Here is a 13763-nt window from a genome sequence, read left to right on the forward strand (position 1 = left end):
TAATTTTCAATAATGTCCTGGAATGACACACCTTCCCCTTTAAGGCTGCCATTAGCATGGCAGGAGGGAGTGACATGCTTTCTTGAGGCACATCATTCCCCCACCCCGAGCTCCAATTGAGGTCTTAAAGGGGAAAGTGGGTCATTCGTGGACATTATAGAAAAGGCCCCAATTGGAGGGGATGGTGGTGGTGCAGAATGAAATCCTTTCCCCTCCTCCACTCCAATCGGGTTCCTTAAGGTGGCGGGGGAATAACGTACTTTCTGCAGGACTCAGAAAGCTGCTTCCCCACACACACACTAGGTGTCCTCTTTTTTGGTTTCCCAAATATGGTCACCCTAATTATAGCATACTCTTCTCTGTGACTGAAGCTGGCATTTTATACCAAAACGTTTCACATTTTAAAATCGGTTTATATATGTCTATGTTTTAAAAAACTAAAGCTATAACATTTTTAAATCTATCCATCTATACTGGATGTGCTTCTAGTGGTCATTTGTTCAGCACTGTTTCTTTGTATTTTTGTATCGTTTTTGTCAAGCACTTAATTAATGAAGAGAACCAAAGTTTATCCATGTCCGTGTAACTAGTGTTTCTTTTTACAGGGTCCTAAAGGTTTCGCAGGTCCACAAGGGTTTATTGGCCCAGTTGGGCTACCTGGCTTTCAGGTAAATCGCCGTTTCCATTTCCTCTTCTTGCCATGCATTATGCTGCCATTTTGATATACGGGGAATCGTTTCTGACTGTTGTGCAGAATTATAATTTTGTTGCTAATGTGGGCTGCTTCAATTTTCAGTCCATCACGTTGGAAGAGTTTCTTCGAGGAAACTCACAAGTGCAATTAATGAGTGGTCCATAATAGAAGTAAAGTCTGCCTCCGTCCCTCCCTGAGGTGATGAAGCTTTGAGGCTGAGATCCTAAGCACACTTGAGACACAATCCTATGCCTGTTTAGACAGAAAAAGGCCTACAACTCTCAGCATGCCCCAGCCAGGTTGGCTGGCTGAGGCATGATGGGAATTGTAGGCCTTTTTTCTGTCTAAATATGCATACGATTCTGCCTTTAGCTGGAAACCAGGCACTTTCCTGCTCTTGAAATTTCTCAGTGGTTTCGTATATTGCTTGTAGGTTTCTTTGCTCTTACCTGGGTTGCTCCCTTATGTATGTAGAGGAGGAAGAGATCACCCACCTTCCCCAGCCATGAGTGAACATAAATATTGTACACATGTAAAATGTGGAAGTCAACTGCATGATCTAGGCCAAGGATGGTCAGAGGTCCATGGACCATTTCATCCCCCAACATTGGAGTCAAGATAGGAGTGCAGGATGAGGTGAGGAAGGAAGAATCTCTTTCCCTTCCCACCACACATTTTATTTATTTGTTTAAAACATTTCTTGGCCAGCTCTCAGGACAGGAGCCACCCCAAGGCTGCATACAACAATAAAACACATAAAACCGAGACTATCATAAAAGTGATACAAACACAATGAAACAGTAAGAACACAATAAAAACAGCAACAAAAAGCAACAACAGCAATCATATCTGGAGAAGGCCAGGGAAAAACAATATGTTTTCAAGACCATAAAAGCCTGTAGGGATGGAGCCTGGCGGATCAACAATGGCCACTTATTCCAGAGGTGTGGGGCCACTTCAGAGAAGGCCCTCTCATGAGTGGACACCCACCTAATTGCTCTCCCAGGTGGGAAAATGAGAAGGGCCTCTTATTTGGGAATGATCTGGATATATTCTCATCTGATCTCACCCTTTATTAATTTTGTGGTTTCTTTATTTACCTCTTCAACATATTCTACAATGGACTAGTGTTAATTCTTGGATAAATGCATTCATTGCTTTTAATACCTTTTGGGGGGAAATTCTCTTTTCCTCTTTTTGTGTCTATGCCTTCAACAAACTGCCATTGCATCTAGGTATGTAGGTCACTTGGAAATCCGTTTCTTTTTCAACTTGACGAGTTCTGTTGCATGTACGACTTGCTTTGCATTTGCAAACCAACCTATGGGTTGTCCCTCAAAAACAACAGGAACTTTTTTTTGGCATATTTGGGGAGTGCGGGGCAGAGGTTCTGCTACTTATGCAAATTTCTGACCACGCTGTGCAAATTACAGCTGAATTTGGGCAAATTATGCAAATTTGGGTGTGATTTGCACAAATCGTGGAGAAATTTGCACAAATGGCAGAATCTTAAAAAAAAATGCACAAAATTCCCAAGCTGGCCTGATGTGCTGCAGTTCAAAATGAAGTTCAGGGCGCTGAGTGTAGGGAACCCTCTGAACTATGGATTCCTCCACATCCCTAATTGCATTCAAATAAAGTTGAAACGTGTCATTAATATTGTTCTGTTCATCCTTAGGGACCCCCAGGCCCACCCGGACCACCAGGTCTCATGGTAAGTATGTTGGCTTACCTCCTTGATTCTAGTCTTTTAAATGTCCTCACGCATTAAGTCCACTACATTATTTTCTTCCTGGCTACCATATTAAAAAACAAAACAAAAACTCTCCTTTGGATTAAAGATAGCTTCGTTATGCATAGATTTTTTTTATAGGAGGTTTGTTGCTTGTTTGCTTTGCTTTGCTTTTTTTGAAGCCACTTTTGACATTTTCTTGGTCATGGGGACTGCTATTACAGTGACATTATCCTGGTCAGGGGTGGATTTGATTTCAATCAATTTGATTTCAATCATGATTTAAATCACGGTTTAAATCACTACTCAGAAAGACTCGATTTAATCATGTGACTTGTCCCGCAAAGTGTACTCTGTTCATTGAATTTTTTGAAACTTAGCACTTAAGAGGTAAGAGGTTGATTCTGTGTACATAGATTTGCAGAGGAACAATGGGATTGTGATCTCTGCAGACAAAAATTCACAGTTCTGAGAACTGTAAAACCAAGCATCTGTGATAATATCTCCTAGACAGAAAAATTGCCCAATAATCTTACAGAAACCTCTGGAAGAGCATGACATGGTGAATGGATTAATGGAATTCATTTACCCAAAAATTTAAACACTGCATGAATATACAGCCTCATGCTTCATAATTAAAAAGTAATCCTTATTTCATGATGAATAACCTTTGGACTATAATGTATCTTAAATAGAAAACTATCTTTAGATAGATTTTTCCTCAAAAAGCATTTTATTAAAAAAAATCCAATTTAAATTAAAAAAAACCTGATTTAAATTATAAAAATCCGATTTTTTTTATTATTATTATTATTTTAAATCATTGATTTTTATCCACCCTGGTCCTGGAGTTGGTAACAACTGAACAACTCAGACTTAGGTCTTGCAGTTTGAAATTGCTGTGATAAAACCGAAGCAACTGGAGTGTGTGTGCTTTAAACTACTGTTGCATGTTAATCATGATTCCTCATTCTAAAGGGAGGTGTGTGTGTTTTTCCAGTCTCAGCTAAGATTCCCAGAATACCCCTGGAGAACTGAGGGCATTTCATTCATTCCTCCTTCACATTATAATGATACGTCTTCAACATATTTTGGTGGGAAATGGATTTAGAGCTAATAATCAACTTTTAACTGCTGCTGAACTGACAATTGCCTTTCTTGGGCGGCGGGGGAGGGAAGCATTTTACCTTTTACTTCTGAATAGTTCCTTTCGGATATGGGGCGTAGCAATTCATATCCAAACTGTGACTTCACTGTGTAGAATCCTGGCAGGCTCAGAGAGTTGATAAAGGCTGTGGTCAGATGACATGATAAAGCATTGTTTATTGTGATGGGAATTAATCTAGCCTCCCCCCGCGTGCATTTATGCTCCCCCTCCCCTTCCAGTGTAGCCATAAAGAAGACATCAGAATCTTGTATTTCCCGTCAGTCTATACCTGGCCCTTGTCAGCTTTGCATGTATTAATTTCCAGGTCCGTTCTGTCGAATTTCTGCATCAGTCTGCAATGTATGCCATGTTCCCTGATATACGCATTTTTATATGCAATGTTTTTGCTTGGGCCTTCATCAGAAAATTCAGAGAAGTGCTCAATCTGAAACATAATGGTTCTGATCCACATATTAGTCCAGGAAGTGTAAATTAGGTCAGTTGGTTTAAAAATGTGGACTAAATCAAATTGTCCTCCATCCCTAGTGTGTTGTCCGAACCTTAAACGCTGGATGATCTTAACTAAAGTTGTTAAAACAAGCCACCTTAATGACAAATGGTTTGATGTTGGCTTGTTTCAAACAAACCATAGTTAAGGTTAACCACAGTGTTGGGCGCATTGTGATACAACGTGGTTTGATGTTGGCTTGTTTCAAACAAACCATAATTAAGATTAACCACAGTGTTAGGTGCAGATGATACAACCAATTGTGGTTTTTAAAAAAGGAAGTGCAAACTTCCAAATTTGCAGGTTTACTGTGGGGAGAGGGGAATGCATTAGCTGTGCTGGAATGTGTGGGATGTCTTGTTTCTTACATTTTTATTCCACCTAATTCCTGAAGCTCTCAAAGGTTTATCACAATGTCCGAATACATACATTACCAATTGCCCAAGCCTTCCACGCTTCTACATGGTAAAGATTTCATAGAAAGACAGTCAATATTAATAAGTTCTGGAACAATAAACCGAATGATGATATATGACCACATTCTTTCGTTTCATTGATGCGATCTTACGGTTATTATTTTGTTTGTCTGGGTCTTTGTTTACAAGGAAACAAATGTTAAGGGAATATTTTTAAACAATAAATTATACTTATCTGGTGTTTTTGTTTCGTTTTCTTTTTTTGTAGGGTAACAGCGGCCTAGTTTTCCAGGGAGAAAAAGGAGAAAAAGTAAGACCAGTTCATTTTGGTATTGCAACTTGACAATGTATGAAATATCCTTAAATGTGGTGCCGGCTGTTGTCCTGCAGACAGTTCCCCAGAAAATCTATTGAGCTATTTCAAGAGAAAGGAGGAACGCTCGTAAACTATTGTGTCAACGGCCCTGAGCATTTCTCCAGTCCATTGGTGAGCCAGAGTCTCTATGGGCCTGTCTGAAGCCATAGAGTGGCGGAGCAAAACCACAGGCACTGGGTCAAATCTGACCAACCTCAGGTTCCGATCCAGCCCTCTGGGGTTACACAGATGACCACTCCATCATCCCCTGCCCCTCCTCCTTCCCCCCCAAACCACTTATTATTTGGTGGTTCCCTGGCTTTTGTGTCATTTTTTCCACATCAATCATCCCAGGGCTCATCTACACCAAGCAGGATATTCCACTATGAAAGTAGTATATAAAAGGCAGGAGCCACACTACTGCTTTATAAAAGTATTGAAGTGCATTGACAACCGTTGGGGCCCCTTGACCCATACCATATACCGCTTTCATACCACTTTCATAGAGTTATATCCTGGTTGGTGTGGATGTGTCATGGGCTCCAACAGTTGTCAGTACATTTCAGTACCACTATAAAGCAGTAGTGTAGATCCTGCAGTGCATTTCAATACTGCTATAAAGCAGCAGTGTGGCTCCTGCCTTTTATTTACCACTTTCATACCACTTTCACAGTGGAATATCCTGCTTGGTGTAGACGAGCCCCCGGAGTGCAGGACACGGAATAATGGGCTCAAGTTACAGGGAGCCAGAAGGTAGGTCTCTCTAGAGCTTTAGACTTGCCAGAAGTTTTAAACAGCTGGAAATCTACTTTCTGCCCACCCCTGGCATACATGATCCTCCTTGTCTCCATTTCATCCTTACAACAAACCTGCGAGGTAGGTCATGGCCAAGTGGGGACTTGAACCCAGATCTTTTCAGTCCCAGTCCAGCACTCTAACCGCTACAGCACACTGGCTCTCCATCAGCTTGAAGTTCCCGGAAACATGATTTAACTGTAGAAGTCATCAGTGGAACTGTCTCCTGTGAACAAAGGCATCTTGACATTTGGGCCGTTGCTAGACGAGGCGTTAGCCCAGTGTGAGGCCCTGTCTCCCTCCTGTACATCCAGATGACGCGCAGGAGATCCCGGGGTCAGGCCGGGCTAAGTCCTCGCTTGAACCAGGGAGGACGGGCGAGCGAGCGGGCAGGGGGGGCATCAGGCATTGTGGGGGGGAATCAGGAGCAGGGGGAGCGGGGGACCCTTTATTTTTTTTAAAAAAACCCTACCTTTTTCGGCGGTGCGCTCCTGCGCACATGGCCCTTTAAGTGAAAAAAAATGCCGGACGCGACAGGGCTTTCCCTTGCCCCGTCGCGTGTTACATCTGGAAAAGGATGACAGCGCGCACTAGCTGTAGCGCGCCGTCGCCCCTACTCCCCACCGGATTATGTGGTAGGTCTAGCAAGGCCCTTGGTTAGACCTTGCTTGTATCTGATGTATTGTTGTTTTCCCCCATTAGGGAGATGTTGGGCTCCCAGGCCCTGCCGGCCCTCCGCCTTCCACTGGGATATTTGAATTCTTGGGATTCCCCAAAGGACAGCAAGGAGCAAAGGTCTGTTCCAAAATCCAGTTACCTCTTAGGGGCTGTGAGTGCCTTTTTAAAGAAAAACTGCAAGAGAATGTCAAGTCTTCAGCAGATTGGTTCAATGTGGCTCATGTGTAGATATGCTTTCAGTTGTGATGGAAGCCAAGCCGAGAGAGGGAATTTGGAGGTGGGGGGATCTCAGGGCGTCCTTATGGGGGTGGGTGGGGGGCGGTGACACTGAAATTAATGCCCGGGGGGAGTGAAGTTTGTGCATCCCTACTCCCTAGTTCAAAGAAGGTGTGGGCATTTTTCTGGGTCTTAGATGAGATGACCCATTGACAGCCTTACGGCTGTGATACTTTATTGACATTGACCGCTGGTTCTAACTGATGTCATAATGACCTGATTAACTGGGAAATCAATGGTTCATCGTCTAGCAGCGCTTGGAAGATCAGCAGACCGGCAGGAATGTGCTCCAAGGTTAGGAACATCCTCTTGAATTTCTCTTCCCCAGGGAAAAAGGAAAGATAACAGTGTGTCCATACCCGTGCGGGGATGAAAAAATATTTTCAACTGGTTTTGAAAGTGTTTACTCTTCATTTCAAAAAGCACAGATGGAAAAGAGACAATTGAGACCAGTTAGGGCTTAGTGATGGATATTTATTCCTCTCTGTAAACCATTAACTCATTTGAGGACTGATTTGCAGGAACCTCGATCAATGATTTCCCGGGCTATTTCTCCACCACCATTCCAAGGTGACCTAAGCATCTTGGGGGGCCCTCTTCATTTTTATTTGTCTCTGAGAGTTGGAGCATTCCCAGGACAAGAGGCCATCAAAGATCTGCCCAAGATTTTAATCATTACTTTGGAAATGTTGGCTTACAATGCGTTTCCAAATTGAATCTCTGAATCGTGAAACTACGTTCACCCAGGTGGAAGATGTAATCTCTTAAGGAAACAGTAAACGTGTTTTTATGATGTATGTTTTGTCCAATGATCATATTTCCAAGCTGGGTTCATGGGGAGGCTGAAGTGAATTTCAGTATTACTACAAATTATCATCAAAGATTAAATTGGACCATCTCAGCCCACTTGCTTAGACAAACACAAGATGTTTTGGAAATAAACCTAGACCATAATTTAGCAAGCCTAAGCAACGTCACAAGGAGTCTGAAAGCTTTTGCTTCCATTTTAAATTAACCGTGGCTTGCTGTGTCATTCAAACCCAAGAAATGCTGGTTCATCTTAACTTGTTTATTGAAATGAGCTAGCTTGAAACTATTATTTAAGAACCTGGCTTGTTTCAACAAACCAGATTTAAGATTATTCATAGTTAAGGGTTTGGATATAATTGGTGTTTTTTTCTCTCAAACAGAGATGGAACCTGTGACTTTTAGTGAATCGGTTAGATTAGTTGATTAAAATCATTTTGATTGACTGCAGGTGTATCCCTTTTCAATCAGTCATTAGATTTTATATTGTTGAGCTTTTTGTTGTTACTTTTTTTAAAAAAAAATACAAGTACTTATAAAAACTGCAAGTGACAAGTGCTATCTTAGAAGAGGCATTCCCATCCCGGGTGGGAGAGAATGAGGAATGCCTCTTCTAAGATATTGCTGGCTTCACCACGTGAGCCAACGTTCCAACTGAGCCACCATTTTGCATCTGGCTCTAGTTGGTGGATCTTGACGTTCCAGTAAAAGAATCAAAACAGATCCAGCAAACCTGAAGTCTTCCTTTCCCTGAACAAAGATTTCTTTAATTGGGTGGCAGCCATGATTAGTGCGTTAGTAAGTGAGATTTATATGTAACGAATCCATATATTGTGATTTAGGACATTGGTCACCTGATTTTCAAGCTTAGGTTGACCTGGGAATGAGCCAATGTCTTCAGAAATGGAAGACCTGAATGTATAAAGTCTGGATCTCAAAAAGGTTGTTCTAGGGTGACCCTATGAAAAGGAGGACAGGGCTCCTGTATCTTTAACCGTTGTATTGAAAAGGGAATTTCAGCAGGTGTCATTTGTATATATGGAGAACCTGGCAAAATTCCCTCTTCATCACAACAGTTAAAGCAGCAAGAGACTTGCCCCCTTTTAAATTTGGTCACTCTAATATAGCTCCTGCAGCTTTAACTGCTGTGATGAAGAGGGAATTTCTCCAGGTTCTCCATATATACGAATGACACCTGCTGAAATTCCCTTTTCTGTGTAACTGTTAAAGATACAGGAGCCCTGTCCTCCTTTTCATGTGGTCACCCTAGTTGTTCAGAGAAGTTGTACTCAGTGGAGGCTGGTGGCTCTGAGTTTGGTGGGGTTAAGGATCCATTCTAGGTTTCAGTCAGAACCAACCCAAACTCGAAAAGATAGGGACCAGCACTTTAGATAGCTCCTTTAGAGTTCTGGCTGGTTTTGAATGAAATCAGGATAGATCCACTGCCCCACCAAAATCAGAGCCACCAACCTCCACTGGCTGTACTGGGCATTTGTTTCCCATTCCCTTGGATTCATTGGTCCTTTATATTGATCCTCTTGTTTTATTTCTTTCAGGGCATTCCAGGCCCCGAAGGATTTCCTGGTCCCCAAGGGCTTCCTGGGCTTCCGGTAAGTTGCTTTAATGCATGGCACCAAAGTTCATTATTTATTTATTTATTTATTTATTTATTACATTTTAATACTGCCCAATAGCCGAAGCTCTCTGGGCGGTTCACAAAAATTAAAACCATAATAAAGCAACCAACAGGTTAAAAGCACAAATACAAAATACAGTATAAAGAGCACAACCAGGATAAAAACCACGCAGCAAAATTGATATAAAATTAAAATACAGAGTTAAAACAGTAAATTTAAATTTAAGTTAAAATTAAGTGTTAAAATACTGAGAGAATAAAAAGGTCTTCAGCTGGCGACGAAAGGAGTACAGTGTAGGTGCCAGGTGGACTTCTCTGGGGAGCTCATTCCACAACCGGGGTGCCACAGCGGAGAAGGCCCTTCTTCTAGTAGCCACCTGCCTCACTTCCTTTGGCAGGGGCTCACGGAGAAGGGCCCCTGTGGATGATCTTAAGGTCCTGGCAGGTAGATATGGGAGGAGGCGTTCCTTCAAATAACCTGGCCCCAAACCGTTTAGGGCTTTAAATGTCAATACCAGCACTTTGAATCGGGCCCAGACCTGGACTGGCAGCCAATGAAGTTGTAAAAGGACTGGCATAATGTGATCTCGCCGGCCAGTCCCTGTTAGTAAACGGGCAGCCCTGTTTTGTACCAGCTGAAGCTTCCGGACCGTTTTCAAAGGCAGCCCCACGTATAACGCATTGCAGTAATCCAAACGAGAGGTTATCAGAGCATGGATAACTGTAGCTAGGCTATCTCTGTCCAGATAAGGGCGTAGTTGGTATATTTTATTTTTCCACTCTTCCAGTCCTTTTGATACAAATGGAGATTTCTAAAACGGGTGAGGCTTGAGAGCCGCTTCCTTGCATTACTTTTTGGAAGTAAAAAAAGTTACGTAGTTACATAGCTCAGACACGAGGCCCCCAAAAGAGGAGGTGAGGGAACAGGTCTGCGTTTCAGGCATTTTTGCTGCAGGCTACCTTTGCGACTCACAGTCATTCACCTTTGCACCTGGCTTCCGATATGGGAATGACTTTGAACAGTTAACAGGCATCTGACACACCCAAGAGGCTTAAACGAAAAACTGTACAATTCTGAGCCACATCCCAAAGTCCAAAGAACATGCACCAATGGCTGCATTAGACGCTCCTGCTTCCGCTTGTAGTTAACCATGGTTTATCAGGTCATCTGGACTGATGAACTGTGGTTAACATTTAAATGAGCCAGCTTCAAACTGTGGTTCTTGAAACTGGCATGTTTAAACTAGGGATGTGCTCCGCTTCTAATCGGACCGGCGAATTAGAAGCGGAGTGGGGGGCTTCGCCTGCCCTTAAGGCGGAGGCGAAGAGGATTGGGGGGGCAGCGGAGCGTGGAGAAGAGGATCGAGGTGAAGGCGGATCCTTCGCCTCGATCCGGAGCTCCGCTGGAAAGGTAAGTGGGTTTTACCAGGCCCTGTCGTTGTCGCCCATGCGGCGACAGCGGCAGGGCCTGGTAAGCCCCCCCCCCGCCCTCCTCTCCCTTACCTGCCTCCGTCCGCGGTCCATCGGCGTCTTCAATTGAGCCCGCGGTTCAACCAGGAAGTCTGGGCCGCTTACTCCCTGGTTGAACCACAGGCTCTTGAAGACGCCGACGGACCGCAGACGGAGGCAGGTAAGGCCCCCCTCCCCCTTGGTCCCTTACCGGGCTCTGCTGCCGTCGCTGCATGGGCGGCAATGGCGGCAGGGTCCAGTGAACCTCCCGTCCTTCTCTCCCGGCCTTACCTGGCGTCACTCCCCTCCACTGCGGAGCTCCGATTCGGAGCCGGAGCTCCGCGGCGAAGAGGAGCGGAGTATGGGCAGAGCGGTGCGGGGCGGAGCGGGCCGATCTCAAATTTTCGGATCGGCCCGCGGGGTGGAGTGGGGGGTCCGTGCACACCCCTAGTTTAAACGTAACCATGGTTCCTGAACCTGGCTTGTTTAAACGTAACCAAAGAAACAATCAATCTTCAGAAGGGTGGTGAAACCTCTGAAGACCTTCTGAGGTGGTCTTACTTATTAATCCAAGATGTCAGAGGTATTTTCTCCCTCCCCCATTTCTTTTTCTTTTTTAAAAAAGGTTTGCCATTGCTTCAAGGAGCAACGTGGCAGCCCACAGTATCCTAGAAGCATTCCAGCCAACAGAATGGCTCCAGTAATGGTGCTCTGTCAACTTCATCAACGTGTGCGGTGTGTCCCAAAGTAGGACGTAGTGTCTGAACATTTTTATCCACAGGGTTATCCCACCTGGTATCACGGCCTGTTGAAAGATAAATAAAAATGCTTCATGTAGCCACAAGGCAGACACAAAACTTGGGTTTTTGTTACTGTTGGAGAGTCATGACGCCATCTTTTCTTTCTTTCATTCTTTCTTGTCTTCTTCTGCACTTTTAAAACATATTTTCCCCATATTTAAATCAATTGTTTTGACAGACACTGATCTTTCAAAGAGCTTGCTCAACCAGGAGCTCATAAATGGAGAAGTTTTGTTTCAGTTTCTTACCCTTGGCAGAAATCCAGTATGGCAGCTGGGTCACCTCCCCCTCAAGACACACACACACACACACACACACACACACACACACACACACACATGCCTCTCTTCGTGGGTGGTGGCAATGGATTTCTCCCAGGCATGAAACTTTTGTAAACGTCATTCCTTTCTTTATAATCCAAGGAATAAATATTTTAGGAAACTTTACAACCGCGGGGTAAATTATTTACGAGTTTCCTCGAAGTTGCATGCTGTCTCGCATTTTGTTTTTTCGCCAGAGGAATGGTGCCTCGCTGGAATTTCTGTATTGGTGATATTGATCTTTTAAACATGCTTTGTGTTTGAGGAAGGAGACATCCTCCTTTTACGCAGCTCCCTTTTTGTGAGACTCAACCCTTGGTCTGATCCAGCATGGCTTGTCTCATGTTCTTAGAGGACTGTCCTCTGACAGCCCTTCAAATAGAGGACTGCCCTCTGTAAAATAGGACGCGTGGCTACCCTATTTTTGGACTGAAGGCAAGCCTAGTGCTTGTGTGCCCCTCCCTCCTGTCTCTTGTGCGCCATAGCGGAAAACTTCCATAGTTTGTTAAACCACAGTTTCCTGTTACATCTGAAATGGGAAACGGTGGTTTGAATTTCTGACTGTAAATCAGGATATCAAACCATGGATATGAAACCAAAGTCATCCCCTCCGTTTCTCCGCATGCAAATACATGTCCCAATCCAGCCCTCGCTTCCCATCCATTGTTTATATTGAACCATATATGTGAGAGATCACTTGCATTGTATTTTTGTTCTGATGCTGAGGGTGTGAGTTAATCCATGTTGTCTTTCGCCATTTTTTCTCCTTCAGGGTTTTGGAGGTTTTGGGGAGAAAGGAGAAAAGGGTGTGCCAGGGCTTCCAGGACCCAGGGTAAGTAGCTTCACATGGAACCCATCCACTGCTCTTTGGAAAGGGACCTATGTGGAGGGAAGGTATGGTGGTGTTACCGGGCTCCAGATTGGGGAAGTTCTTGGGCTGGCTGTTCTCAGTGGGCCTCCTCAGTACCCACCACAACTTGAGCCTCCTGGTGGTGCTGCTGCAGCTGCTACCTGCACCCTCACGGACGGATTTACAAGATGGTGGGTCTATCAAGGGCTGGAAACTCCGCTCCTGGTCCATTAAAGTACCACCAGTTGGTATTCCTGCAAGTACGACGGGTTCAAGCACCACCAGCCTCCCCTTTGTTCATGAGTTTACCACAGATGGGGTCCATATTGCTTTCTCTCAGTCTCTCAGTTTTCTATCCTTAAGGTCATTTGAGGCCTTTTTGTCGGGCACACGTGAAAGGCCTTTTCCCTGTGTTGCCCCCAAACTATGATGTTCCCTCAAGAACTACGATTGGTCTCCACTCTCTTAGCCTTTATGAAGGAGATAAAGATCCATCTTTTAAAATGTGCCATTTTCAAAATGTTTTTAATGTTCTAGTTTTTACTGTTGCAAGGTTTTATGTTTTAAATTCTTGTATGCCACCTTGATGGCGTCTAGCAGATAAAGAAGGATGATGATGATGATGATGATGATGATGATGATGATGATGATGGAACACACAAATACATTTCTCCAACCTTAAATTCTGAACATTGAAATTTTTTAATCTGGAAATGTTTGAAAATTCATAAGCATTTTTTGCGCCCATTTCTCCTAATAAAACTACGTAGGCTTACTTTTTCGCCTAATAGACGCCTCCTTTGTAAGCCATTTTGCTAATATAATGCATTTTGTAACATTATTTCCCCTAATGTATGCAGTGGGTTGGTTTTTTTATTGGAGAACTCCATTGCAAAATGTAGAGAAATGCAAATTCCGAAGAATGACTGAGCTACTACTTCACATAGTAGTTTGAAAGTGTGAAAATAGGTACGTTCGCATTAAAATGCAAATTGGACAAATATCTGTCCCCCTTCCTGACCTGTGGCAACACTGGCACTTGTAATGGGCCAGGCGCTAAGCTGCCGCCACTATCAGCTGGGCTTTTAAATACATAAATACACAAAGAGAAATGTTATAAGTTAGACAGCCGATTTGCGTAAGCATAAAATGTCAAGTTGGCTGACCTGCAACGGCAGCAGTAACTCATGGAGGATGTTTTCCTTTGTGTATTTTTTTTTTTAGTGCCAAAACAATACAAACTTCCCCCCATTGATACCTTAAATATAGTCATTGGCTTGGATCCTAGGATAAGTTAATT

The 13763-nt window shown here is 43.6% G+C and overlaps 1 protein-coding gene across 1 annotated transcript in view; it reads left to right on the forward strand.

Annotated features, from left to right (window-relative positions):
• The window catches only part of LOC134409385 (collagen alpha-6(IV) chain-like), a 203616-nt gene that overhangs the window by 138220 nt on the left and 51633 nt on the right, over positions 1–13763 (forward strand). The window contains exons 9-14 of the mRNA XM_063142097.1: positions 606–668; positions 2373–2408; positions 4766–4807; positions 6350–6442; positions 8965–9018; positions 12386–12445. Of these exons, the coding sequence (XP_062998167.1) occupies positions 606–668; positions 2373–2408; positions 4766–4807; positions 6350–6442; positions 8965–9018; positions 12386–12445 (348 nt within the window). The remainder of the gene's footprint in view (positions 1–605; positions 669–2372; positions 2409–4765; positions 4808–6349; positions 6443–8964; positions 9019–12385; positions 12446–13763) is intronic.

The sequence above is a fragment of the Elgaria multicarinata genome, chromosome 15 (assembly GCF_023053635.1).
Source record: "Elgaria multicarinata webbii isolate HBS135686 ecotype San Diego chromosome 15, rElgMul1.1.pri, whole genome shotgun sequence".
In the NCBI taxonomy this organism is placed as follows: domain Eukaryota; kingdom Metazoa; phylum Chordata; class Lepidosauria; order Squamata; family Anguidae; genus Elgaria; species Elgaria multicarinata.